Genomic DNA, 22,988 nt, shown 5'->3' with positions numbered 1-22,988 from the left:
ACTCACCTGGGGGGGGTCCGATGGGCATCACGGTCTGGGTCCAGCGACTCCCATCTTCATACCATGACGTCTTCTTTTCTTCCTGCCATGGCTTCTGCACAGGCGTACTGATTTGCCCTGTTGAGGGCAGGGCAGAGCAAAGTACCGCAGTGCGCAGGTGCCAGGAAAGGTCAGAGAGGCCCGACGCCTGCGCACTGCAGTACTTTGCTCATATGAAGATGGGAGGCACCGGACTGCGACGCCCATCGGACCGGACCTAACCAGGACCGTCCCTGGGTGAGTATAATCTAACTTGTTCTTATCTTTCAGGTTACATCAGGGGCTTATCTACAACATTCTGCAATGCTGTAGATATGCCCCTGATGGCGGTGGCCTTAGCTTATAGGCCAGTTTTGGGGTGACAAATTCCCTTTAAATGCCACTGGCAACCGGACAGTAGCATTTAGAAGGCTTCTATATGGCGACAGTGAGTTCTGCAGGTGTTGACATGTAGAAGTCCTCGGACGCCCAGCCTGTGATTGGTCTGTATGGGAGATAGTCAGGTCTGCACTACACTACGATGGGGACACAGTAATTAATAAAATAATAGCAATCCTGCTTCCCAATTAATAGAGTATGTGTATCCACTTGGGATTATACTAAAAGAAAAAAAACAAAAAAAAAAAATATATATATAGATTATAAAATACACCTTTATTATATTTGGCAAAACATAGCACTAACTGTGCACGTACTTCGAAATATTACAGAAACAGTTAAATAGAAATAGTTAGAAATAAGTAAAAAAAAAACAGGAAAAGGGAATATTATACAATCATCAGATTTATACAGTGGTGTGTGCATGTATTGCACGTACATAACAATTGAAACTATCTGAATAAGATAACTTGTGTATATATGACAAGTGATATATAATATATAATCATGTATTAGTAACTTCAAGTGCATGTGTAAGAGGTGAATAATTAAGTAGTGAAAACACCAAGAATTTGTAAAGAATAATAAATACATGTGTAAAAAAATATATTGTCTGTATAAAAATATATTAAAGGAAAGAGCGGCCTTGTTAGATCACAGGTGAAGAAATCTAGTACGGGGTGGACTGTGGGGCAGGGAAGGATGACAGGGCACCTAGTGAGAGGAAACACGGAGGGGCAAAGGAGTCTTTTGTAGGACGATCTACTGAGGTGACCTAGACCTAGTGAAGCGTCCGTCAGATGGAAGCCGCCGTCCTCCATGCGACCCGCTTTCCTATTTTAATGTGCCTAAGGCTACTTTCACACTAACGTCGAATTGTGACGTACCAACGCTGGCAGTGAATGCGCCGCACAACGGGGGCAGCGGATGCTGTTTTTCAACGCATCCGCTGCCCCATTGTGAGGTGTGGGGAGGCGGGGGTGGAGTTCCGGCCGCGCATGCGTGGTCCAAAAAGACGGGAACGACTCACCAAAAAACGTTACAAGCAATGTTTTTTGGTGGCGACGGTCTGACGCAACTGTCGCACGACGATTGCTACGTGTGGCAATGCGTCGCTAATGCAAGTCAATGGAGAAAAAAACGCATCCTGCAAGCACTTTTGCAGGATGCGTTTTTTCTACAAAACGACGCATAGCGACGTGCAGTGCAAGACCCTAGTGTGAAAGTAGCCTAACAGAAGACGTTTTCAGTGGACAGAGAGTGCCAGCTTTCATCCTTCTTGCGTTTTCATGCAGCACGGTGGCTCAGTGGTTAGTATTCTTGCTTTGCACTAGCGCTGGGGTCCTGGTTCACAACCCAACGACCATCATCTGCTGCAGCCTTGTGCGCATGTTCTGGTGTGCGCGCGCAGCACAGCTGAGAAAGGCACCAACCCCGCGCGGCTGCTCGAGAATAACCGCTCACGTGATCAGACTGTACTATATAAGGGGGGGATGCGCGCTCACTGACTGTCTCTGCTGGAGACCGCGCCCCCTCAGCGCTGGACGGAGCCTCCTAGCCGCCCACTACTTTCTAGGCTTCATGGCAGTCACGTGACATAAACGTCTGCGCCGCTGACCTGACGTCATCACTCCGCGCCCCAGCTCCTGCTCTCTGCCCTCAGTCAGTTCTGATTCGTCGGTCCGGAGAGGCGCGGGTTCTGAATATTCCCTCCTCGGGTCGGTGCAGTGTGGCGTGGGGTTGTATCGTGATTGTGCGCGCGATACATGATTACTGTACAACTGCAGGAAACGGCTGGTCCTGTCAGCGGTGATTATACTTCTATATTACACACCCGCCCGGGTCACTTCTACCTCATGACTTTCTGTCTTCTCTCTCTCATGGCGCTGCAGGGTGCTGTCGATAGACAGAAGCAATGGCTCGGTTTCTATGCCCATTACTAGCATACTAGAGGCGGATTTCTATAACTATTTACCTCTATACCCTCACTTGTTCAGGTATTAAATATAAGTGAAGTCTTGTGGCCTGATAGTGAGGGGCACCTAGTGGGGGTCTCCCCGTTTGTACTCTACTACTCTTTTTACATCTCATTATTGGTCTAGGTTCTGAACTCTAAGATATATTTACACCATGCTGTATTCTTCCACCGCTATATATTCAATGCCCTGCAGTGTGGCCACTATGAACGCTAAGCCTCCTAGCAGTGTAAAGCTGACAGGGCCTTCTTGGCAGCCCACAGTCGTGTTACCTTCCCCACAGTCGTGTTACCTTCCCCACAGTCGTGTTACCTTCCCCACAGTCGTGTTACCTTCCCCACAGTCGTGTTACCTTCCCCACAGTCGTGTTACCTTCCCCACAGTCGTGTTACCTTCCCCACAGTCGTGTTACCTTCCCCACAGTCGTGTTACCTTCCCCACAGTCGTGTTACCTTCCCCGCAGTCGTGTTACCTTCCCCGCAGTCGTGTTACCTTCCCCGCAGTCGTGTTACCTTCCCCGCAGTCGTGTTACCTTCCCCGCAGTCGTGTTACCTTCCCCGCAGTCGTGTTACCTTCCCCGCAGTCGTGTTACCTTCCCCGCAGTCGTGTTACCTTCCCCGCAGTCGTGTTACCTTCCCCGCAGTCGTGTTACCTTCCCCGCAGTCGTGTTACCTTCCCCGCAGTCGTGTTACCTTCCCCGCAGTCGTGTTACCTTCCCCGCAGTCGTGTTACCTTCCCCGCAGTCGTGTTACCTTCCCCGCAGTCGTGTTACCTTCCCCGCAGTCGTGTTACCTTCCCCGCAGTCGTGTTACCTTCCCCGCAGTCGTGTTACCTTCCCCGCAGTCGTGTTACCTTCCCCGCAGTCGTGTTACCTTCCCCGCAGTCGTGTTACCTTCCCCGCAGTCGTGTTACCTTCCCCGCAGTCGTGTTACCTTCCCCGCAGTCGTGTTACCTTCCCCGCAGTCGTGTTACCTTCCCCGCAGTCGTGTTACCTTCCCCGCAGTCGTGTTACCTTCCCCGCAGTCGTGTTACCTTCCCCGCAGTCGTGTTACCTTCCCCGCAGTCGTGTTACCTTCCCCGCAGTCGTGTTACCTTCCCCGCAGTCGTGTTACCTTCCCCGCAGTCGTGTTACCTTCCCCGCAGTCGTGTTACCTTCCCCGCAGTCGTGTTACCTTCCCCGCAGTCGTGTTACCTTCCCCGCAGTCGTGTTACCTTCCCCGCAGTCGTGTTACCTTCCCCGCAGTCGTGTTACCTTCCCCGCAGTCGTGTTACCTTCCCCGCAGTCGTGTTACCTTCCCCGCAGTCGTGTTACCTTCCCCGCAGTCGTGTTACCTTCCCCGCAGTCGTGTTACCTTCCCCGCAGTCGTGTTACCTTCCCCGCAGTCGTGTTACCTTCCCCGCAGTCGTGTTACCTTCCCCGCAGTCGTGTTACCTTCCCCGCAGTCGTGTTACCTTCCCCGCAGTCGTGTTACCTTCCCCGCAGTCGTGTTACCTTCCCCGCAGTCGTGTTACCTTCCCCGCAGTCGTGTTACCTTCCCCGCAGTCGTGTTACCTTCCCCGCAGTCGTGTTACCTTCCCCGCAGTCGTGTTACCTTCCCCGCAGTCGTGTTACCTTCCCCGCAGTCGTGTTACCTTCCCCGCAGTCGTGTTACCTTCCCCGCAGTCGTGTTACCTTCCCCGCAGTCGTGTTACCTTCCCCGCAGTCGTGTTACCTTCCCCGCAGTCGTGTTACCTTCCCCGCAGTCGTGTTACCTTCCCCGCAGTCGTGTTACCTTCCCCGCAGTCGTGTTACCTTCCCCGCAGTCGTGTTACCTTCCCCGCAGTCGTGTTACCTTCCCCGCAGTCGTGTTACCTTCCCCGCAGTCGTGTTACCTTCCCCGCAGTCGTGTTACCTTCCCCGCAGTCGTGTTACCTTCCCCGCAGTCGTGTTACCTTCCCCGCAGTCGTGTTACCTTCCCCGCAGTCGTGTTACCTTCCCCGCAGTCGTGTTACCTTCCCCGCAGTCGTGTTACCTTCCCCGCAGTCGTGTTACCTTCCCCGCAGTCGTGTTACCTTCCCCGCAGTCGTGTTACCTTCCCCGCAGTCGTGTTACCTTCCCCGCAGTCGTGTTACCTTCCCCGCAGTCGTGTTACCTTCCCCGCAGTCGTGTTACCTTCCCCGCAGTCGTGTTACCTTCCCCGCAGTCGTGTTACCTTCCCCGCAGTCGTGTTACCTTCCCCGCAGTCGTGTTACCTTCCCCGCAGTCGTGTTACCTTCCCCGCAGTCGTGTTACCTTCCCCGCAGTCGTGTTACCTTCCCCGCAGTCGTGTTACCTTCCCCGCAGTCGTGTTACCTTCCCCGCAGTCGTGTTACCTTCCCCGCAGTCGTGTTACCTTCCCCGCAGTCGTGTTACCTTCCCCGCAGTCGTGTTACCTTCCCCGCAGTCGTGTTACCTTCCCCGCAGTCGTGTTACCTTCCCCGCAGTCGTGTTACCTTCCCCGCAGTCGTGTTACCTTCCCCGCAGTCGTGTTACCTTCCCCGCAGTCGTGTTACCTTCCCCGCAGTCGTGTTACCTTCCCCGCAGTCGTGTTACCTTCCCCGCAGTCGTGTTACCTTCCCCGCAGTCGTGTTACCTTCCCCGCAGTCGTGTTACCTTCCCCGCAGCCGTGTTACCTTCCCCGCAGCCGTGTTACCTTCCCCGCAGCCGTGTTACCTTCCCCGCAGCCGTGTTACCTTCCCCGCAGCCGTGTTACCTTCCCCGCAGCCGTGTTACCTTCCCCGCAGCCGTGTTACCTTCCCCGCAGCCGTGTTACCTTCCCCGCAGCCGTGTTACCTTCCCCGCAGCCGTGTTACCTTCCCCGCAGCCGTGTTACCTTCCCCGCAGCCCACAGTCGTGTTACCTTCCCACAGACTGAACAAATAACAGCAGCATCTACAGTGATTAAACAGCATTGATCAGAGCCAGCTCTGATTGCTGCCAGTTATGGCAGATGCAGACTGTCAAGTACAGCCAGTATCCGTCGTTTTTGGATTGGACTCGGGAGCGTTGCTTGTTCCATACAGTCCTTGTATGCATACGTATTTACGTTCTATGGTTGAGAAGGGGTTAAAACAGTTCTTTTAATGGCATTCTAAGAAAAAACAAACACGAATAAGAGATGGCTGCCTCAATCATCCGTTTCTCCTGCTCCTATTTCATTGCTTCCATGAACCCACTGGTGACTGCTAAGCCATTTGCTGTCCGTAGCTATAACCCACCTCAGCCAATGATTGATGAAAAAGAAATAGAAAAATGCCTGCCAGAGGGTACATAAAATATAATAAGCCATTAAAAGCATGGACTAAAAAATGTATTATGTTTTTTAATGGTTTTTCAATAAAGATTTATTATATTTTTATATACCCGTGTGATATTTTAATTTTTTTTTATTGAATTGAAGCCTTTAGACCACATTTGGCTGCTTGTTTGCGCTATAGGTTTTGCTCAGTCATTGATTGGCTGCAGCAGTCACTTGTCCTTGTATTCGATCCATTGCAGCAACAGGAATTAAAAACTGGTCGGGTGTCAGGAGCAGTGGGAGCTGCGGATTTGTGTGTGGATTTTTCCGCACCGTTTTTTAAAAAAACGCACTGCCTTTTACCTGTGGATTTCCTGGTTTTTTTTTTTGCGGATTTCACCTGCGGATTCCTATTGCGGAGCAGGTGTAAAACGCTGCGGAATCCGCACAAAGAATTGACTTGCTGCGGAAAATACAACTCAGCGTTTCCTGCACGGTATTTTCCGCCTCATGGGCACAGCGGATTTGGTTTTCCATAGGTTTACATGGTACTGTACACTGCATGGAAAACTGCTGCGGATCCTCAGCCAAATCTGCAAAGTGTGCACATAGCCTAACTCTTTTGCTCTACATTTTGTGTTGGCTTAATATGATGTCCATGGGGGACATGCTCAATCATTTCTTCCCAGCAGTTATGGATAACACCCGATGTTACCGCTGGCATGATACAAGACAGGTGTGCTATTTTCTAGCTAATTATGCGCTTTGCTCCATGTGTTCCCCTCTGTCATACACAGATCAAGATGTGCTCCCTGGACCTGTTCCCTCCACCTCTGCCTCGTGGCAGTGTCACAATGTATGAATACAACAATTCAATGGTTCCCTGGCTGGCGGATAAGAGCCCACCTTCCTCCTTCCACACTGCGGTAAGAAGTTGTGTTACAAGAACGGGTCATGTGAGGATAGTCTGCTAGATGGTGGGCAATATCAGACATTGTCAGACCTCTGTAATGTTTCCTTGGATCTCTAGATGCTAAGGCTAGGTTCACATTGCGTTAGGGCAATCCGTTTAGTTCTAGCGGATTGCGCTAACGCAATGTTTTTTTAGGGGCCGCGTTAGGGGTCGCGTTAACGTCCCCGCTCTCGCAGATCCCCGATCTGCGAGAGCGGGGAACGGACCTCGGGCGCGCCGCGGACGCAGCAAGCAGCGTCCGAGGCGCGCCACAGAAGAACAGCACATCGCTAGCGCGAGCCGAAAAAGGCACGCGCTAGCGATGCGCTACAGGGAAACTTCACATTGCTGTCAATGGGTGCGCTAACGGACCCGTTGCACGGCGTTAATTGCGACATTTTCGCCGTGCAACGCTGTCTGTTAGCGTGCACACATTAACGCAATGTGAACCTAGCCTAACGCATGCACCCAAACTAAAGATTGGTGGGTGAACACTACTACTGCTCTGTCAGGGCTCATGAAGATTTCCTCGTTATCCGCCACTGACAAGGCACTGATTCTCCAAAAGTTGGACGATGGGCAATGGTTACACTATACTTGCTATGCATGTCACCAGATGTCATTTTACAGTGGTTTCCAGTTCTACAGCCAAAAGATTGGATATCTGACCAAATGGACCCACACTGATCTCCAGATCAGAGGCTTCTTGTCTCCCATTTGAATCAAGCTGGGGTTTTGCACGTACAATACTACACTAAAGTCTATGGGACTGATGGAAATACCCAAGTGCAGTACTCTCATCTTCATTTAGTCCTCTTAACTTTGGCCTATCTGAAGAATAGATAGTAACTTGTTAAAACTGGAAAACCCTTTTAACCTCCTCTCTGATGTCAGTGTATTGAAATCTGCACAAACGAACATTATCTGGCAATTCGGGCACACAGTGGCAATGATTAAGCAGCACTTTGGTGGCATGGGCGTGTAAATACATTGATGACAGCTCGGTGAAGTGCCTTTTCAGACTTACCCTGTTTCTTAGTGGGTTAAGAATAACATTTTTGTGGTCTCTTGGAGCCAGCACACCTCCTCTTGGGGTTCAAAGAATTGGGGGTTTTCTCATGGTTCCAGTAGACATCCATTGTTTTCTGTAGATGCCGTTGATCCTTTATAGCTGAGATCCAAGAAACCTGACGACCTTATAAAAGGGGCAAATCAAAGACCCCTACTTACCATAGCTAGAATTAACTAGTACAGTAGCAGCTCATAAGAAAACGGACACCCTTTAGGACGATCAGCACTTGAATGTGTGAGAAATATTAATACTGAAGAATAAATCACCGTGATGGAAAGGATTCTGCTTCCAGTATTTCCTGGTGGGCTGCTGTCACTGAAGAGGAAGCTCCTTGCCATGTTGTTACAAAAAAAATTAAATAAATAAAATAAAATGATTGGCAGATTAAAATAAAGCAAAAAAACACCCAGTGGCTTCCTTTAGTCATGAACCCCATAGAATGTGTCTGAGCTGTGCTCGATCATGCAGTGATAGCGTCACACCCATAGCAGGTTGGAATCCTTGTGCTCAGATGAGATGATACAGACACATAGCTGTTGCTGATTTTGCTGTCATCCTGTTGCCCGGTGTTTGTCCCAGCAGATGGTCCATGTTTCTGAACTCATGATCCCTCTCGACGCCCTGAAGGCTCCTGGCCGGATGGAGCTAGGCAGTAACTCAGCGTTTATACATCACAAGGAGACCGTCTGGAATCGCTGCCTAAATGCATGGTGTGTGCCCACCTCATTCTTTATCTTGTGCCAGTCCAGTACTTATTGGTATATGGATGATTCTCAGACTGGTCTTTGTGGATCATGTAGATCCTCTGTTTTCTTCTTCAGGCACCAAATGGGACTTGCTGGACTGCTGGAGGAGATATCCAATTCTGAGGAAGAAGGTAATATCTGCATGCCAGCTGGCCAGGATGCTAAAGCGAGTCATTCTCTATTTCACCATGAAGTGGGTACAGATTTTACCTTCTAGGCAGCCGGTATAGTTCCTTGATTACGTGTGATTGTTCCTTGCAGTGCTCCCTTTACTGAGACGCTTGTCATGCTGTTTTCTTGCTGCATGCCGTTGGGTCTCTTCGTTCCATGGATCACTGTTTCCACACCTTTTAGTAAGTTGCCTCTAATGTATTTGTGAATAAATGCTTAAAGGCCACCTGCTAGGAGTATCTAACCTCTGAAACTAGTGGTATGGTTCTGTTCTAGTACAACTATAAAAACATGTCTGCCTCCTAGTATTCCAGTGATTCACAACTGAGAAGTCATTCATTGAAGCCACTTGCAAATTAGCCTGGAAGTTCATTGTGGGCCTGGTAGTTCACTTAGAATCCATGGACACCCCCCTTCTCCCCCCCCCCCCAACACACTCCTAGGTTAATTTGCATGTTCCTCTGTCTTATCAGATAACTACAAGACAGGTAACATTTTTATTGTTATACTACGACGTCTATAGTCTTACCACTAGTTTCCGTAGTAAAATCATCCTTACAGGATCCATTTAGGAAAAGTAATAATGTCACAAAATTGAGTTCTTGCTTGTTGACACGAGGGTTTCTGGCAGTTTCAGCCCAGGGCCGTGTAATAGTGGGGTTTTTGTTGGTGGGTTTACACTATAATTACCTATAAATTCGAATACCCTAAATATCTGATCAGTGGGTAGAAGTGATGGGACCCCACCGATCCTAAGAATGGGGATTCCAAGTCCTACTTTCCTCAGGAAGAGGTGGCACACATGGGTGTTGTCTGTTACAATGGAAGCTATAGAATGATTAAGTGCTTTTTCTTTTGTCTGTGTCCACAGATGAAGAGTGAGGATCTTACAGCGGAATTCTCTCAGGCTTGTGACTGGTGAGTAGCTGCGCATTTATAGTGACCCTCCACCTCGCAGTATAAATTTCATAAGAAATGCCTTAATTAAATGGCCAGTTTCGCCCTTCTTCTGGTGCAGCGCCTGATTCCCAGTCCCCTCTCCATGTACATTACATGGCTCCCAGACACTTCCTCAGCTCTGGGGTGGTCCATATTAGAGTAGGGGGAGTGTCTGAGAGTACCAAAGCACCATGTGCATGGTGTGACCTGAGACACATCATGAGGAGAGTCTCAGACTACCCATGATCACTGGCCATAGAAGAAGCCATGTAGTGTACCTGAAAAACGGACTGGGAATCAGGAGCTGCACCAGAAAAAAAAATTAAGCACCAGGTATTTTAACTGTATTATAAATTTATTTTGAAATTTGTATTGTGATGTGGATTATTTTAGGTTTTGTCAAATATTGCTTATTAGCAGGCCCAAATTTGATTTACACTGATTTTTTTTTTCTTTTGTGGATTAGGACTGGTTGTTCCCTCCGAGCTTTTGCTTGGCATCCCCACACCAACAAGTTTGCCCTGGCACTTGTAGATGACTCCATCAGAATATATACCACAGGAAGGTAAGATGTGTGGGCACGATTAGTCTCCTTTAGACAATTAACTGCTCAAAATCAAAATGGTCTTAATTTTTAGCTTTAACCCATTTTGCGACTTTAGCCTAAAAAAAAAGTTACCGTATTTTTCGGACTATAAGACGCACTTGACTATAAGGCGCACCCAGGTTTTAGAGGTGGAAAATAGGGAAAAAAATATTTGAAGCGAAAAAATGTGGTAAAATATTTAATAACATACTATTATATGTGGTGTTATTATATATAATAGTATGTTATTATGTTGGAAGCTGCGGGACCAGTGTGGTGGCTGTGAAGTACTATATGAAGATGCTGGAGGGTGAGTATAAGAATGGGGGCACAGGGCTTATATTGAAAGCACCACTCCAGCACTGCAAAATAACACTGGAGTGCTGCTTTAAAATCCCATGGGAGAACTATAACTCCCAGCATGTCCTGCAGATCCTATGACATGCTGGGAGTTATAGTTCACTAAAGGAGTGGCAGAGTGCTTTATTGTGTTTTGGAAAGACTAACCTCTTAATTGTAGCAGCCAGCCTGTAGTGAGGTAAAAGCATCCCATGACTGCACACACAGAGCCCTCCCTCTTGTTGCCTTTCCACAGCACAGGTAATGGAAGCCAGCAGATTCTAGTGTTGGAGTCTGAAGGACCTGTGATGATGTCAAGAAGAGGAAGGGCTCTGTGCTGCCATGTGATGCTCCAGCCCGCCCACTTCTGACATCATCACAGGTCCTCCTTGTGCACACTGCACAGCACTCAGCTCCAGCCCAGGAAGGTACCAGCGATCTCCTCTCCCCCGGACCCTGCTGCTGCTGCTGCCTCCTCCTCCCCCGGACACACGGATCTCCCCAGCTGCTGCAGGAATCAGCGCTGAGGAAACCATGTGTGTCGCTGCTTAAGTGCAGTATTCATTTGCTGCTCACAGCTCAGCTGATAGGTGGGCGGGGAGTAGCTAATGAATATTCACTGCACTTAATCATCGGGACCACATGGTTTCCCTAGCCCTGATTCCCAGCAGTGGGGACATTTTTCTGCCTCCTGAAGTGGGATAACAGTGCGATCCCACTCGCTGCTGCCCCCCTCCCCACATGCTACATCCCTACCATAAGACGCACCCACACTTTCCTCCCAAATTTGGAGGAAAAAAAGTGCGTCTTATGGTCAGAAAAATACGGTACTTGTTTTCACTAAATGGTGAAAAATGTATGCAAAAAATACAGAAAATCACTCCTGGGGTAGAACAGGAGGACATTTGTGGAAAAGTTTTGTGACTTTTTAAAAAGTTGCAATTGAGGAATCACAAAAACGTCTAGAAACCCCCAAACTCTTCCAACAACAATGAACTTAAAATAGAAAAAACAGGCAAAGATGTATAACATGAACATGGAAAAATAGGCCAAATCTAGACCAAAAAAACCCAGGCAATTTTAGTAAAGAAACAAGTGCTTACAGGTCTTGTATTTGAGCAGACAACCCCCTTAAACTGTCTTTTATGCAATACAATGTTACCTATATCCCTACTTTATGTCTCTAGCCCAACAATACCAACATTAAAGCACCGTCTGCAGAAGGATGTGGCGAGTATGGCATGGAAACCGTTTTGTGCCTCCATCTTAGCTGTGGCATGTCAGAGCTGTGTCCTGGTGTGGCACATTGACCCCACCTCTCTGTCCACAAGGTAACAATTCTTACATTGAAAGATGCATTATCTTACCCTCTTGGTATCCTGAAAAGCAAGGTAGTCCAGTGATTATTCATGTAGGTCACTACGTGTCACACACCCATAGTCCGCCAGAACAGGCACCAGTCTCATTCATCAGATAAAATGATTTCTAAGCTTCCTTAAAAATCATCATTTTTGGCATCACATCGACTGTCCTCGGCAGCACAAGTCTGGTTTATACAATCTATCAGCGATCATTCTCTGCACATCAGAAGCTGTCAGGCTACACAGGTTATTAAACAACTGCTGGATGTCTTGTCTGTTACCGAACGACCATTGTGTATGGCGACAGTGTGTCCAGTGTAAACCAGCCTTTATCGGCTCTCTGCTCTGACTACTGGGGGGAGCGACAATAGGATTTATGGATGGGCATTTCTCAATATCTTAAACCAAAGTTAGAAGAATTGAAGGCGGAGAGGTTTGCTGTGACAGAGAAACGTGTCTCGCATTCTCTGCTGCATACCTTTCTACCCTAATTGCATATGATCGTTGTTAATGTGCTTCTTTATGTCTGCCGTTGCCAGGCCTTCATCCGGCTGCGCTCAGATCCTTGCACATCCAGGTCACAGTCCAGTCACTAGCGTCATTTGGTGTCCTAAAGGTGGAGTGCTCCTGTCTGCATCTCCTGTGGACACCGCTATGTTGGTGAGTAATCCAGGCAGTACTGGACATCCACTGTTGTGTCCACCTTGTTCTCAGTATCCGCTAATATTAATTGACAATTTAATTTGACATCATCAAGAGTTGAAGGATTCCAAATAATTCAGAATATTGGTCAACCAGATGATTGTAGACACTTTTGTGGACTTGTATATTGTGTTCAGCAGCCACATAGGCAGTGATAGATTGACTCTGACCCTAATCCATTGTACACAAGGATCTTCTGCCCTTGCTGTGATCTGGTCATTGGGAGGGTGGGAGAAGAGCCGTCATCGCTTGCTGTCAGTGATGCATCCTACTGGGGCTTTATCTGTCATTCTAACCCTGCCTGTGACGATAATGAATGAGACTGCTGTAAAGTATTATGTAATTGTAATATTTAAATTTTCTTTTTTCTACCAGTACGTCAATGTGATTGGGTTTTGGGGTATGAAGTGGGTTCAGGAGCAGAGTCTGCAACCTTTAGGGCAGGTGTCAGCTGTTTTTTTTTTTTTTAAGGCTCCGCTCTCTGCTGATTAACCCATTAAATAGCACATTATCAAAGAAAGGCAATGGGTTGCCATGGTAACTGGAGCCTCCAAAAAGGTCCTTACCCCGTCACTGCTATGCTGGTAGTCAGGAGAAGCCCAGCTGTAGGCTTTTTTTTTTTTTTTTTAAGTTGACTCTAACTTTTCATATATACTGAAGTATTGCGTAATAATATAGTAGACTATATCATTTTCTGCAGGAAAAAAAATAAAAATTACATATACAGATCTGGTGGAGGCCAATAAGACACTATTTAGGCATTGGACAGATGGTTGGATACTTTTGACTTATATCGGGAGCTTTCATATATGCTTGAAATGCCATGTAAATGCACTCTAACTCCAATGTGGCCCAGTGTATGATGTCTCATACTTAGCTTCCAATCTTACCAGGTTATCTTTCTTCCTAATGCTGCAGACATGACATGGGTTTTCTTTGTGTTTTCAGGTGTGGGATGTCGCTACCGAGAGCTGCGCACCCCTACAGAGAGTAGGAGGGGGTGGTGTCACTTTCCTGTCTTGGTCTCCAGACGGCAGTAAGGTGCTGTCTGCCACCCCATCTGCGGTGTTTCGGTGAGCTGAAATTACTGTGAAATTAATGTTTCCATTAGTGATTTATCGATATATCAATATTGGCATCTTCCAGGGTATGGGAGACATACATGTGGACGTGTGAGCGCTGGCCAACACTCAACGGCCGCTGTCAGGTCTGTTTGAGGGGGGGACCTGCATTTTTCTACCGATATCCTTTGTTTTGCCATGCCTAATGTGTTTTGTTTTATTCCTTGTTTTTCCCCAACCCAGACTGCATGTTGGAGCCCAGATGGCAGTCGTTTGCTTTTTGCTGTGAAAGGAGAGTCTGTAATATACAGTTTATCATTCTCTATGTTAGCAGGTAAGTGCCTAACAGACTCACTTATCCGCTTCACAAAATCATTCTTAAAGCGGTTCTCCAGAAATATAACTTAATTAGCAAATCACAATTGTTTTGCCTAGGGAGGTAATCACTAAATAATTAACCCCTTAATGACCGCCAATACGTCTTTCTACTGACCTGAGATATAAGAATAGCCTCCCCATACAGGTAACAATCCAGCAGCTGTCGGCTGTACAATATAGCTGACAACTTGCTGCATCAGCCACGATCAGTGTTGGCACTATCCAAATCTGTTTAACCCCTTAGATGCTGCTGTCAGTAGTAACTATAACATATAAATGATTACCGGAGTGTGGGTGCTCCCTCTTTATCCCCATCGGCACCCTGAGATCATGATCGTGTGGTGCTGATGTTGGCCATGGCAATTCATGGCCAAATAACGGCCTTAGAGCCCACCGGCTTTAGCAGCCTGTTCAGAAGTTAGCGATACTTAGGTGTCAAAAATAAACTTTTTCATTCCTGTCATGTCACTTTGTATAAATTCCTAAAAAGCACCTGAAGGGTTAATAAACTACCTGCCAGCAGTTTTCAATATGTCAGGGGGGTGCTATTTTTTAAAATGTCATCACTTTTGGGGGGCTTCAAATATATAGGACCCCTAAAGACACTTCAAACTTGGATAGATCCCTCAAAAAAATAAATTTTGTACATTTCCTTGAAAAAATGAAAAATTGCTGCTACAGTTTTAAACCTTCACTGGTCAGATTTAAAAAAATTAGGCCTGGTCACTAAGGAGTTACCGTATTTTTCGCTTTGTAAGACGCTTCGGATTATAAGACGCACCCCAAATTTTGAGGAGAAAAATAGGAAAAAACTTTTTTTAATATATTGGTGGGGCGTCTTATAATCCATGCATCTTATTACTTACCAGGGGTTGTGGCTGCGGTAGATCAGGGTCCCAGGGTCGTTGCTGGAGGCAGGAGTAGAGCATTGCTGGAGGCTGGGATGAGGGGGTCTGCAGGGGGGCTCCTGTGCTGCAGGCTGGGATGAGGGGGTCTGCCGGGGGGCTCCTGTGCTGTAGGGGGGCTCCTGTGCTGCAGGCTGGGATGAGGGGGTCTGCAGGGGGGCTCCGGTGCTGCAGGGGGGCTCCGGTGCTGCGGGGGTCTCTGGCGACATTTTGTGAAAGGCCAGAGCCCCCCGGCAGTTCGTCCATGCGTTCCTGTATGACTGACTCCGGGAAAATGGCCGCTGGAATCTCGAGAGATGAGATCTCAGCGCCATTTTCCCAGAGTCAGTCATACAGGAACGCATGGACGAACTGCCGGGGGGCTCTGGCCTTTCACAAAATGTCGCCAGAGACCCCCGCAGCACCGGAGCCTCCAGCATCACCCGGGGCGGCAGCGGTGGTGGGCGGCGGCAGCGGCGGCTGACACCCCCTCATCCCAGCCTGTAACGGTAAGCGGTATATCCGCTTTGTAAGACGCACCCCCATTTCCCCCCCAAATTTGGGGGAAATAAAGTGCGTCTTACAAAGCGGAAAATACGGTAAATGGCCGCCATCTTGTTACGCTGCCAGAAGCCTGTCCTAGACTGTTAATACAACCAGTGCCTAAAAGTTGAGTATGTGCAATAGAGTCTCCACCGCTGTGACCCGGAGATTGATAGTACAAGTTGTATGTAATCTCCAGGTCACAGCAAATGCTCAACATTCAGAAAGAAAGTGGACAGCACAGTCCCTCTGGGATTTTCAGTATTAGATCAGATGGACAGTAATGTGAGCAGCCTCTTCATACCTCAGCATCCCTGGTACCTCCAGTATTGGATCAGATAGGGTGGACTGGACAGTAATGTGAGCAGCCTCTTCTTACTTCCGCACCCCTGATCTATCCAGTGACAGATCAGAGTGACAGGGTGGACAGCAGTGTGAGTGTTTTTTTTTCTTACCTCAGCACCCCTGATATCTCCAGTATTAGACCAGAAACACAAGATGGACAGCAGTGTGAGTAACCTCGCCTTACCTCAGTACTGCTGGTGTCTCCAGTATTAGACCAGAAACACAGGATGGACAGCAGTGTGAGTAACCTCGCCTTACCTCAGCATTGCTGGTGTCTCCAGTATTAGATCAGAAACACAGGATGGACAGCAGTGTGAGCAGCCTCTTCTTACCTCAGTATTCCTAATATCTCCAGTATTGGATCAGAAACACAGTATGGACAGCAGTGTGAGCAGCCTCTTCTTACCTCAGTATTCCTAATATCTCCAGTATTGGATCAGAAACACAGGATGGACAGCAGTGTGAGCAGCCCCATCTTACCTCAGCATTCCTAATATCTCCAGTATTAGATCAGAAACACAGGATGGACAGCAGTGTGAGCAGCCTCTTCTTACCTCAGTACTGCTGGTGTCTTCAGTATTAGATCAGAAACCCAGTATTGCAGCAGTGTGAGCAGCCTCTTCTTACCTCAGCGTTCCTAATATTATTATTATTATTTATTTATTTATATAGCACCATTAGGGGTTACATCAAAATACAAATATCACTTACAGTAAACAAAACTAGCAATAACACTGATACAGAGGAAGAGGACCCTGCCCTTGCGGGCTTACATTCTACCTCCAGTATTAGATCAGAAACACAGGATGGACAGCAGTGTGAGCAGCCTCTTCTTACCTCAGCACCCTTATCCTCTGTATTAGTTTTGAATGCCCACTGAGAACACATCCTCTTACACAGGAAGGGGGGAGACAGAGCTTCTACTGCAGATGCTCACAAGCACCGCTCCTATTAATATTTTAGGACTGGCTTATTGAAACTTCGTCTAAGGAAGAGAGGAGCAATTGTCCATAACTGATCTGATACCAGCTTTTAAATTTTAAGAGTGTTGAGAAAGATAATAATCCCATGCTGTTGTCACAGGCATTTGCTTGTTATTGGGCTGCTATAGAGAATATAAGTTTTGTTGTTCTTAATGTTAGATTTAATTTGGGGACCCATTTCCATGTACCATACTTCTTAATTTTCTGTCCATGTCCTACAATAAATAGGGGAAGCTCAAGCCCTTGTTGGTGGAAGTGAACGTGCAACCCCAGTCGCTGATGTGTCTGAAGTGATTTTTGAGAGAGAAGAGGGGGAAGTGAGGTGTGTAAAAAAGACAGGAGACTGCTGTAACATCACTGACACCGTAACACTCGTCTCATTATATATTACAGAATTGGTGGTGAAATACAGTCTATGGCCTGGGACCCTAGTGGCGAGAGGCTGGCCGTGCTGCTGAGTGGTGGGATTTATTCATTTTACTATACCAGTATTTGGGGCTCATTTACAAATGTCTTAAAATATTGTACAGATGAATATAATTTCAGAGGAAGTCATGCACACATCTCCATGTAGGACAGCTTGGCCAAAGAAGAATCACAGCATTTGCAAGTGCGCAGAACAGTTTCTCTGTTTCAATCGTGCGCAGGATTTCAATCAAGACGGCGCCGGTCCAAGTGAAGCAGGGGCAGAGCTTATTGGCCAAGTGAAGGTCCTAATTTATATATGACTTTTTGAAGTCTGTCTCTCACATATGAAATTCCCTTTCAGAAAACCCAAATGAGAAGACGAGTGAGTCGGCCATAGCTGTGTACCGCACAAAGAACAACCCTAAGTTTGAGCTCCTTCCATGGTAAGACTTTAATGCAGCCTTGTTATGGTGACTGTATGTAAAGTTCCGATTATACGAATGGGGCGTCAGTGTGACCCCTGTTCATATGCCCTATTAGAACATTTGGACATTATAGAGGGGTTCCCCTCCTGTGTCAGGATGGGACCACTGCATTACATAGACTTCATTATCTCTGCAGTGTTCTCTAGAAGGGGACATTTGTGCCTAGACGTTGCTTTCATAAACCATAACAGCTGATTGTCAGAGAGAAACCAGACTCATTGTGATCATTTAGTTTTTGTCCGCTCCTTTTACACCCCTTCCACTCATTCGATGTGCATGTACAGTGGATATTGGTTGTGCTTGAGTGGAGCAAACTCATGGGTTGAGCCTGCACCGTACATAGTGGGTGCTGTGTGTGTTATACAGCCGGCACCTGTCTGTAACCGCAGCAATCTGAGCGAGCTCCGATTATTTTGAGAGTGTAATTTGTGTTGTGATCTAGTGTAAGTCTCCTCTGATGCCTATTGGCCCTCTGACATAATGGTGGGGTGCCAATGATTTGCCATGTTAGTCAGGGCCTACTGAAAGTCTCATCGCCTCCATCTTGTACTCCAATGAAGCCCACCCTGTAATTGGGCATTATGGGAGGTCGTCCATTTCATTATAGGCAGTACACAGTATCAAATGCTCATAAATTCAAAACCACTATAATGGCAAAAAAATAATAAAGGGAACTATGTGGGAAAAAAATAGCCCTGGGGTTAATCTGCAGGGTAATGGCATTCTAAAGCCGCCCGGCCCCCACATTGATAGCCTGGCTATCGGGAGGACATTAACTTTATTTTTCTCATCAGCTTCCGGCTTTCAGTCATAGAGGTGCGACCGCAACAGCTTGAGTCATCACTCAGTACATAGTGAGCAGCGGCTGTCACCACACCCCAGCGTTGACTGACATCCCGCTCTGTACTGATGCACTGCTGAGCCGGCTGCACCTCTGACTAAAAGCTGGAGGCTGCTGGGAGGAATAAAGATAATTTCCTCCCGGCAGCCAGACTTTCAGTGCAGCGGCCGCATTGCTTTAGAACAATAGTAGGTTAATGGTGTTGTTTTTTTTTTTTTATATATATATATATATATATATATTAGAGGGTCCCTGTAATAAAATAAGTATTTCAAGATATTAAAAAAAAACAAAAGTTTAAATTGTCCTCACTTTTCCCAATACAAATATAAAGCAATAGAATAAAATGCATAGTATCACCAAGTCTGCAAAAGTCTGACCTATGATAATATTAAACTAGTTAACATTATGCTAAATGCTGTAAAGAATAAAATTGAAACTCCAGAATTTCGAGTGTTTGTCCAGCACAACTCATCACTCCCCCCAAAAAAGAAGCAGGAACATGATCAAAACGTTGTATGTGCCTTGCAAAAGAACCAACAAAAATGACGATACAGGGAATGGCATCAGTTTTTTTTGTTTGTTTTTTTTATTTTAATTTACTGAAATTAAAAAAAAAAAATTTTTGGGAACCACTTTGATCAAACTGACTAAAAGTATATGATATCCATGTCATTTTCACTTCACATTTGAGAACTCATTTAACTTTTTGAAGTTTTTCCACATTTCTTAGTGCTTTACATGGTAAAGTGAATGGTGTAATTCAAATATACTACTTGTCCTATAATAAAAAACCAAGCCCTCAATATCGTTATTTTAATGGTGGAAACAATGGCTCTTAAGCAAATTTTCATTTTTGCACCTTCATTTTTTTCACTTCGTGAAGGGCATTAAAAAAATTTTTTTTAAAATCATATGGGTCTTTTTAAGTTGATAATTGTTTTGTTTATTTTAATAAATGCGTTTTTTTCTCTTCTTTCCAGTGGCTTCCTTCCAAGTCAAGTGGACGAAGCTCCACAACTCATGCAATTTCACCCAGGATTTAAGAAGGGAGCACTGCTTTCTGTGGTAAAGTGTTTTTTTTTTTGTTTTGTTTTTTGCACTGAGTATGAATGTATGCTCATGGCATTGCTGTCAATCACCTGAAAATTTAAAAGTGTTAGCTGTGCCTTTTTCTTCTTAGGAGGCTAGGAACTTGCCTGCTTCTTGTGACGTCACATTGACAGAGCAGCTCCTTTTCTTCCGGTCTGCTCAGTCAACGAGTTGTCACTGCTGATTAAACAGTCTCCCCTCAATTAGGCAGCAGGGAACCAGCTGTCAATTAGCATTATGTGAGTAATGTCGTCCTATCAATAGAGAAGACTGGAAGAGAAGGAACTGCTCTGCCAAAGTGACGTCACAGGAAGCAGGAGAGGTTTGTGACTGTTCTAAGCCGGAAGAGATAGTCGCAGGGCACAACATACAGGTAGTTGCTAACTACTGGTAAGTTCTTAGCCCCAGAGAAGAAAAAGAGTCCTGGATAACCCCTATAACATATGCACTATTCATTGCATTTGTCAAATACAATTGAGACTATAGGCTTGATAACATTTTTTGTCGTTTCACAACGTTCCCTTTTACTTAATTGATATACAGGAGAACAGATCTGGGCATAGTGTAAACCTCGCCTTACCAGTGTGTTTGTAGTGATGCTGGATATTTTGCCCTCTCCTGTGAACTTCTACACATCTTTTGCTTGTTGTTAGACGTGTTGATATTTGCATAAATGCACAATCGGGCTATTTGTTGTTCCCTACTATATACCCACAACAATAAAACTTTGAAATCTTTTCTGACCAGATGTTGCATGTATCCTGAATATATTGCCTTTAGTTATCTAGCACCCTGATGTAGTACAGATTTGTAATGTACAGATCAGTGTTACTCTACCACACTGGGCCTCTGCATGCCTTGGATCTTATACAGGTGCACACAGAGGGGTTGTTCTTACACCGAGTCATTGATGGCATGCATTATTGAATGCCAACTATATTTACACTACCCTAAATCAATTACAGTACCCCAAGGACGTACCATACAATGTCTCATTATACAGGCCTGTATAGACACTTTTTTCCTCTTGCTTATGTGCTTAAAGGCATCTGTCAGCCCAACTGACTGTATCTAAGAAGCATTATACCCTTGTTGGGGATAAAACTAGAGTTGAGACTTTTTCAAAATTCAGTTCCGATTATGATCGACGCTGAATATTATTTTTGCATTATTCGCCGAACATCATTGGAGTCAATGGAAGTAGAAATTAACAAATATGTTCGGAACCAATTATCAAACATAAATTCGGCACGAATATGGCAAATTCATATTCGGCAACCAAATCCGAATATATTCGCTAAACTCTAGATATAACACCTATATAAAAAAAAAAAAAATGGCGTCTCTAGTGGTCTAATAGCTGGTTCCATTCTGCACAAATTAAAGTTTAATTAAATATGCTAATTAGGTGCTCCATGCGTCCCTGGTATGGCCAAGAGCCTCAGGTCACTGGTCCCACTTGTGGTTTTGCATGCCCCTGCCTCCCTTTACTCTGTTTTGCATCTTTTTAATTCAAAGCTGCATGTTCCATTGAAATGTCATAATTTGCGGGAAAAAAATGTATGTTGTACATGATGAATCGGTGGAAAACATCTGGCAACTTTAAGCACCAGCCAAAGTCGTGGAATAAAAAAAATATAGGACAAACACAAAATGCTTTTACTATCAGTTTGGGCTGACAGACTTCTATTAATGGACGGTGTGTAGTTCTTATGTTTTATTGCTCCTTGTCCTGACTCTTCTTTCTTTGCAGCTGTGGAGTTCTGGCCGCCTCACCCATGTTCCCTTCTACTTTATAAATGCACAGTTTCCACGCTTCTCGCCTGAAACTGACACGGTTGTAGCTGGCGACACAAGCAGCGCCACTGCCATACGGTCACTATTCACAGAGACATAAACCTGGCAGCATGCAGTGTGGACTACATCCTATACTGTGGAGGTGGACTTCATGTATCTGATTGTCTCCACTCTTAACTGGACACATTGTGGGACTGCAGGACTTCAGCAGCAAATACAATAATTTTCTGATTGGATATCTGCACTTAGAGGCTGCTTTTCCAAGTCATGGATTCGGATGAATAACACTTATCCTTGTAGAGAAAGAAAAACGCTGAGTTCCTCTGCTCTGTTCCATGTTCTGAATGTTTGCTGTTAGGATGCCTAGAGTGTTCTATGTTATGATTAAAATTATTTTTGTTTGTGGGGTCTTTTGGGTTTGCTTCTCATTGCTGTTATGGATATTTTCAGGTTGTAATACACTTGTATTCAAACAAATCCTATAATCTCTATTAGGAAACCTGTACAATGATTCTTAGCCTACACGGTTAGCAAAAGTAGTGGATGGTGTCATAAAATGCACAAAAAGGTTATTTGTTGTTCCCTACTCTTCACCGACAATCTCAGGTGCGAATAAAGCTTTAAAACCGTTTTCATGGTTCCCGTGAACACCCCCCCACCACCCATTGAAACACATGGAAAGTTCATTTTAATGTCCTTAGACAACTGTAATGGTGATGTAGATGCTGACTAGTAAAAAGAACATCTTTGTGCCATCAACACTACAGCTTTACCCAGAAAAAAATTGTTTTAACCATATGTAAATGAATAGAGAAATGTCTACTGGGTGTATGATGAAGATGGAGACGTCCTGTTCTCCTACCCTGCTCCCTGTGATTGATGTGCCAGACACCTCCTGTCTCGTTCACAGCACATTATAGGCTGTAATATCAGAAATATCCCAGAGCATCTGCTGCTTCTTTCTTCCTCATGTGCGGTTCACATCTCAGCCTCACATCAATCTTAGTAAACTAAGCTCCGAACTGGTGCATGTGCAGAAGGCCTATGCACAGGGCAGACTACAAGCCAGCGGCAGAGGATGCACAAGAGCCTATAGTGGTATTTATCGGCCAAAAAAAAAAAAAATCTGAATTTTCTCTTCAACGAAAAGGTTTAATAACATTAATGCAAAGGCTGTAATAGGTTTTGTGAAGTCATTACAGTCAACCTTATTTTTTTAATTGAACCATCCTGTAGTTTATATGTAGAGAGTCTCAATATGCATTCCAGCATTCTGCATATAAAAATGGCTTCTTAATGCATAATAAAAGTAATAAAAATAGATGTGGCAAGGAGCAAGCATGACCCTTTCAGCGTGTTGCAGACACCCAGTCCTGACTCATGGTTTTATTGTTCTACTCAGCCTTATGATTAAAATGTGGTCCACAGTGCCATGTAAACGTTTGGGCACCCCTGGTCAAAATTACTGGAATTGTGAACAGTTCGGCAAGTTGAATAGGAAATTATCTGTAAAAGGCCTCAAGTTAAAGCTGACACATTTCTTTTGTATTGTTGGCAAAAAAAGTTTTCTCCTTCGTCTTATTGGGGGACACAGACCGTGGGTGTATGCTGCTTGCCACTAGGAGGCTGACACTAAGTGATACAAAGAAAGTT

At 45.7% G+C, this 22,988-nt stretch overlaps 1 protein-coding gene across 2 annotated transcripts; it reads left to right on the top strand.

The window, feature by feature from the left end:
* Positions 1-1,927: 1,927 nt before the first annotated feature.
* Positions 1,928-22,440, top strand: AAAS (aladin WD repeat nucleoporin). 2 transcript variants are annotated; one of them, XM_077297997.1, is made up of 18 exons: positions 2,094-2,226; positions 2,310-2,414; positions 6,448-6,576; positions 8,257-8,384; positions 8,496-8,551; positions 8,682-8,773; positions 9,463-9,509; positions 9,997-10,095; positions 11,643-11,786; positions 12,356-12,476; positions 13,467-13,591; positions 13,665-13,725; positions 13,823-13,913; positions 16,941-17,034; positions 17,106-17,173; positions 17,482-17,563; positions 19,430-19,514; positions 21,292-21,737. In XM_077297997.1, the coding sequence occupies exons 3-18, from the start codon at positions 6,454-6,456 to the stop codon at positions 21,433-21,435; spliced, it is 1,560 nt and encodes a 519-aa protein (XP_077154112.1). In that variant the 5' UTR covers positions 2,094-2,226; positions 2,310-2,414; positions 6,448-6,453; the 3' UTR covers positions 21,436-21,737. The 2 variants fall into 2 exon arrangements, with proteins under 2 accessions (XP_077154111.1, XP_077154112.1); XM_077297996.1 differs by lacking the exon at positions 2,310-2,414 and having other exon boundaries at positions 1,928-2,226; positions 21,292-22,440.
* The last annotated feature ends 548 nt before the right edge of the window (positions 22,441-22,988 follow it).

Source organism: Ranitomeya variabilis, chromosome 3 (genome assembly GCF_051348905.1).
Source record: "Ranitomeya variabilis isolate aRanVar5 chromosome 3, aRanVar5.hap1, whole genome shotgun sequence".
NCBI classification, from domain to species: domain Eukaryota; kingdom Metazoa; phylum Chordata; class Amphibia; order Anura; family Dendrobatidae; genus Ranitomeya; species Ranitomeya variabilis.
The sequence above is the reverse complement of the archived record's forward strand: the minus strand, read 5'-3'. Positions and strand labels throughout refer to the sequence as shown.

Coding starts and splice junctions, on each gene's coding strand:
- AAAS (XM_077297996.1), top strand. CDS start 6,454: ATGTGCTCCCTGGACCTGTTCCCTCCACCTCTGCCTCGTGGCAGTGTC. Junction 12,477..13,466: donor CTGTGGACACCGCTATGTTG/GTGAGTAATCCA, acceptor TTGTGTTTTCAG/GTGTGGGATGTCGCTACCGA. Junction 13,726..13,822: donor CACTCAACGGCCGCTGTCAG/GTCTGTTTGAGG, acceptor TCCCCAACCCAG/ACTGCATGTTGGAGCCCAGA.